At 42.2% G+C, this 6,000-nt stretch overlaps 1 protein-coding gene across 1 annotated transcript in view; it reads left to right on the forward strand.

Moving 5' to 3' along the window:
* The window catches only part of MSRA (methionine sulfoxide reductase A), a 232,551-nt gene that overhangs the window by 82,137 nt on the left and 144,414 nt on the right, over nt 1-6,000 (forward strand). Inside the window, exon 2 of the mRNA XM_057378335.1 lies at nt 337-405. Coding sequence (XP_057234318.1) covers nt 337-405 — 69 coding nt within the window. The remainder of the gene's footprint in view (nt 1-336; nt 406-6,000) is intronic.

Consider the following 6,000-nt stretch of genomic DNA (forward strand, 5'->3'; position numbering starts at 1 on the left):
GTTTAAAATGGGTCTTAGGAGCAAAAAATGAATGTGGGGATGCTGGTGAAAATGTTTTGAACTACAAGAGGGGAGGTTTAAATTAAATATTGGGAAGGAATTGTTGGCTGGGAGGGTAGGGAGACTGTGGCACAGGGTGCCCAGAGAAACTGTGGCTGCTCTGGATCCCTTGAAGTGTCCAAGGTTGGGACTTGGAGCAACCCTAGGATAGTGGAAGGTGTCCCTGCCTATGGAAATTGTTCAGGTTTCAATGGATCTGTGAGATAAAAACAGTTGATTTTATGCAAAGCAAATACTCAATCACATTTTAACTTGGATTTTTGTTCCCCCTTCCAGATAAACATCATGTCAACGGGAACAGAATGGTCGAACCTTTCCCAGAGGGAACACAGATGGCTCTGTTTGGTAAGGCATCAGTTTGAAAATAAAATCTCAATGCTCTGTGGTGTTTCTGCATTTCAGATTTCTTAATTTCAGCMTGACTCCTTTGAGTTTCAGAATCTGGGCTGCTCCTGCCATTTTCCATTCATTTTGGGAAATGTCCTTTATATGTAATTTCCACATAAAGAAATATACTAAAAATATTTTTTCTTAGTTATATCAGCAGAAAATGTAAATCCTGTCTTTTATTCCCTAAAAATTCCAAAATAGYAGCTTTTTATATGTGATAATTCATGAGGTTAAACAAAATTCTGGAGGTGATCCATGATTCTCCACACTTTAAGCCATGCAAGGAATTTCAGCTGTTTGGGATCTATTGTATTTGAAGAGTTGTTCCCATTTCCATGCCCCAAACCAAACCTGCTGGTTTGTCCTTGACCTTGTGAACAGTCCTGTAGAACTCCTGTTGGGAGCCATCAGAGCTGGAAATGGGGCCGGTTAGAAAAGAGAAGTTTAATTTCACTGTGTCTGTCTCTTTTCTATGAAAATGGCATTCTCTGAGCCCTTTTTGAAGACTTGAAAAGGTGTTTCTCCAGAGACATTAATTACTGCTGGAAGGAATAAACATCCRAAAATAGATTAAAATCACCCTTCTCCAACCAAGATCTGGACTTTACCCRAATCTGAGAATTGTCAGAGCTCTCATTTCAGAAGGAGCAGTTAGTCCTTAAGGCAAGCCTATGAGATTTGTTGGGGAAGAAAGAAGTTGATTTCTATGATAATTATTCTTAAAATTTATTGCTACAGAGGATAAAAAAAAWTTCTTATGCTGTCTTGATGCAATTGAATTGTTGACAAAGTTTTTATTTCTCTATTAACATGCGCAGGGTGGATCAAAGTGCCTTAGGAAATGTTTTATGTTCTATTAAATGCTTCTCTATCTGTGATGTTGAAGTAAATATTAAATAACTCCTTGATACCCAYGAATTTAATACTCCAGAAATGATCTTTTCGATTGATGATTGCAGAAAATCACAATAAGCCTCAACTAATGTWGGCGTAGTTTCATGGTTGAAGAGGAAAAATGTTTGTGGGTGTCACTCTTCAGTTTCCAACRTGATTTGTTCAACTTCTCTGCAGAGTTCCTCCAATCCAGTGCTTCCTTTCTGTCAGTGTCCCCTCCTCTGTGGATTTGGGAAACATAAATGAATTTTTAGAGCAGTGGAACAAGCAATTGTTTTAGAATTTTCTGTTGGAGCAAATGGAAAATGATTTTAACCTTTTGAGCTCTRAGGTGAAGATGGATGTAGAGATTCTTCTTTGAATTTCTTACAGCAGGAAGGGTCAGAGGGTTCTGGTACAGTCTGATATTGATGCAGTCCATGCTGTTAATTTTTTTTTTTTTTAACAAAAGAAGCTTCTTTTGTTGTTTTTTTTTTTCCCTATGTCATGATCAGATCAGGTTTCCAGTGTTTGTGCTGGGTGTTGGTTCTATCGCTGCTCGTTGTAAACGATTTGTAAAAATCCACAACAGAATTTAATTAAAAAATTGCAAAATTTTATTAAACACCTGTCTTTGAAACATTCCCAAGGAACTCTGTAACTTTCCTGTCAAACCTGGGAGCTTCCATTCTTTTAAAATTGCCCTAGATTTTCCACCAGGCTGTGATTTCAAGTGCTGGGCTTCAGTGGTGAAAGCTCAGGCTGGTGCCATCTGTGCTGTGAAAGAACAGAAAAGCTGCACATCCCGATTTTTGCTGTTAGACTCACAGTGGGACAGTGCTCAAACACCACTCTGATGATAATCCCTGGCATTTGCTGGCTTTGGCATCCCAGTCTGATGGGAGGGATGGGAAAAGGGAACTGCAGTTCATTTTYCCTCCCTCCAGCCCRTGGGAATGGGAATGAAAGGCTGGSTTGGATGGGGTTGGAGCGATGTGGGATGGTGGAACTGGATGAGCTTGAAGGTCCCTTCCAARCAAAACCATTCTGGAYTTCTCTGATCCTAGAACAAACACTCGAAGAAGAAAACCATCAGTTAGGAATTCCTCTTCTGGGATTATTACTCATCTTATTTGTAATTCTGTTAACAAATTCTTCGTATTTTGGGACTCTATAACCTTAGGAGAGAGCCTGAGCCAGTGGAACGTCTAACTTCACTTTATCAAGACAGGATTTTCACACCCCTCTTCCAGAAACATCCTTTAATCCTTTAACTGGGATTCACAGGGACAAGTCTGGAAGAACAGAATTTTCTTAGAAGTGATCCCTCTTACTGCTCAGTGGAGTCTCCCTCACTGGGGTTATTCTGGTTTCCCTCACTGGGATTATTCCAGGCTCCCTCAMTGGGGTTATTCCAGTTTCCCTCACTGGGGTTATTCCAGTTTCCCTCATTGGGGTCATTCCAGATTCCCTCATTGGGGTCATTCCAGTTTTTCTCACTGGGGCTATTCCAGACCCATCTGGACACAATCCTATACCCCGTGCTTTGGGATGATCCTGCTGGAGCAGGGAATTGGACTAACGACCCCTTCCAACCTGACCCCTCCTGTGATTGCTTAAAAAGACCTACAAAAGCTCAAAATTGGTTGTATTGGGGCAGCCAATTTGCAGTGAGTTTTCCTCCTGCTTGGATAGTTTTGGATGCACCCCTGAAAAGCAGAATAAAATACAATGCAGGGTTGTAAATGCCAAGTTTTATTTCACTTCAGCCTGCTGCAAAGCGCAGTTGGGTTTCATTCCACAGCCCCCTCTCCTGAGAAACCTCCTCAAGATACTCTACCTGGTGGTGAATTATTTATTTATTTGGATCAAGGGACTCAGGGCATTGTTCCTGCCACATTCCCACCTGTAGAACCTCACAGRTTTTGAAGGAGGATTTCAATGATCTGAGACTTTCCCATTGTCTGTTCAGCATCCCTCAGCTGCTGGAAATGCAACTGTTGTTCTTTGGGATAAAGAAATGTGTCCTTGTTTCTACAGTGGGGGAAAAAAAATCACATTTTAAGGGTGAAGGTGATTCTTCAATGGAAATCTTTTCATGCTCCCCATCCTCTTAATGCAGCTCCCAGCTAAAATTGAAGCACCAAGGGRACACGAGGTGCACAGGCACCACTCACAGCCTCGCTGGGGGCACTGGAATCCTGCATCAAATATCCCTGGAAGTTTATTCCCATGTTCCCTGACTGTTGCCCAGAGAAGGTGGGGACTGCCCATCCCTGGAAGTGTTCAAGACCAGGCTGGATGGGGTTTGGAATTCTTTGGGATAGTGGAAGGTTGGAAATGAGTGGTCTCCAAGGTCCCTTCTAAACAAACCATTCTGGGGTTTTGTGTTTGTGTGGAGCAGGTGAAACTCTGGTTTTTAAATCTTTGTGTTATGAATGATGAAGTAGAAGCTGTTCAATAAATGWCTGTCCAGAAAATTTTCTTGGAAGTTTTATGGCCATGGATATATTCAGTTAAAAGTATTTTGTCTAAAGAGACAGATTTTGACCCAAAACCTAACCAAAACTCAAAACCTGAGCATTTCTAAGGGAGGTTGATGATGTTTTGAAAAGAAACAGTTTAGGGTCTCAACTAAGCTTTTTTACCAGGAGTTAAAAATCCCCAAATTCCTGAAAGCTGCAGAACATTCACGACTTCAAGAAATTAATAATTTCCTCAGTCCCACTGTAACTGTTGCATATTTTAAGCACATTTAAATGTGCTGCATTATCATAACATCACAGAATGGTTTGGGCTGGAAGGGACCTTAAAGATCACCTYGTTCCAACCCCCTGCCATGGGCAGGCAAATTATGCTCAGAAATGTTTCTGATCAGGTTTCTGTTGAGTTTTAATCACTCATTTTCCTTACCTGAAAGGATAAGGAACGTCTTGCTGTTGTAAGACTCCAGTTTATGCCGGAGCACCTCTGCATTCCCTGAGATTTCTGTGTCACCCAATTTCTCCAAGAGGAAGAAGCATCATRACTGTGGTGTGTGCATAGAAGGGCTCTCATTTACCTTCACTGAAATCTGGCAATAATTCAGCTCTGTAATTACAACACTTGGAAAATACAGGAGCGCATTGAGCTCTATTTGCTTGACCTCGACTGGCTCGCTATGGGATAATTGGTTTCTTGATGTAAACAAAGTGCAGACAGAAGCAGGGCGTTAAGGAACTGATAAGATCTAATTATGGATGTTTTGGAGCTGGCAGACAGATCCAGGCCTGGTCACCTTCTGCTCTGCACTTGTTAGACAGCAGCACATTCCAATAATCCCATAGAGCTGCGTTATTGTTGTGTTTTGCCTGAGTTATTATGTCCTGTTGCCATTGGGAATGCACCCTGTTTGTTCCCACCATTCCCACTGCTTCCAAAAGTTGTTTAAAAATCAAATCAGGATAACCCAGGATTGTCCAGTGAGGTTTCTCAGCTGTTTAGGGCCTGTTCAGCTGGGGTCCTTGGAAAACTGAGCTCCTCCATCGCACCCTACTCTTGGGGGCTTCAGCTCCTTCCCATAAAGGTTGGAGCAACCTGGGRTAGTGGAAAGTGTGGGTGGAATGGGATGAGCTTTAATGTTCCTCCAGCCCAAACCATTCTGTTTCTGTGCATAAACACCTGATTAGAGCAACTTCTCCACTAAAAAAAAAAAAAATTATTTCCCTTGCAAGTGGGATGATGCATTTAAGAATGGATAAATCCATACAAAGTTTGTTTTACTCCCCCTCAGAACAGCTGCTGCTGGTTGTGTCAGAGAAGAACCAGCATTAGGAAGTCCTTTGGTCCAGCTGAGTTTTCAATGACTATTTTTCACCAGGAAAAAGAAAATCACAGGGAATAAAGTTTGGCCCCCCAGAGAAACACCTTTCWTTCTTCCGCAGACAGCAAAAATAGAACAAACAATTTTTCGCTGTTGCTCAAAGAAAAGGAAGAAAACTTTAAACAATGCAACACATCAGAAGATGTTTTATCTCTGTCTGAAGAAAATGTAAGGCTTGATGAAGTTGGAACAGAGGTTTTTGCTCAGACCCAAATGGAGGAGAAACATCCACAGTGATATCAGCACGTGGTGCAAGGATCACGTTGTGGAGGGGCTGAGAGCGAGACGGAATATATTCCAGAAGGGATTCATGTGTCTGAGTTAATTCTCTCTCACTGGGAATTGAGCACTGGGAAAAGAGAAGGGAGTGGATTAACTGGCTGGGTTTGTAGAGTTCTGAGGTGTTAATGCTGCCCCGTGTTCACATGGTGGTGGAAAATGGACACTGAATTTCTGCAGTTCTGGAATGAGAGAGAAAGCCTGGAAAATCATGGCATAACAAAAGGGAATGACCTAAAGGGGGGCTGCTCTGTCCCTGAACCCAATCCTGTTCTTCTGCTTGCCTTTGCAGTGTGTTTATGAAAGAAATCTGCCCTTAGTTCCCATTTCTCCTTTTCCTTTCTTTCGGATGCTGAATTTGCCTTTTTGTTGCCTCCTCCAGAAGTGAAATTCAGCCCAATTCCAGCCCCTGCTGGTCCTGGTTCATCCTTATTGCTGACACTGCCTAAACGTGGAATTATGGAATGGTTTGGGGTGGAAGGGACCTTAAAAATCATCCAGTTCCACCCCTGCCGTGAGCAGGGACACCTTCCACT

This window comes from Malurus melanocephalus, unplaced genomic scaffold, assembly GCF_030028575.1.
Source record: "Malurus melanocephalus ecotype Western Australia unplaced genomic scaffold, MMel_1.1 scaffold_354, whole genome shotgun sequence".
Lineage (NCBI taxonomy): Eukaryota > Metazoa > Chordata > Aves > Passeriformes > Maluridae > Malurus > Malurus melanocephalus.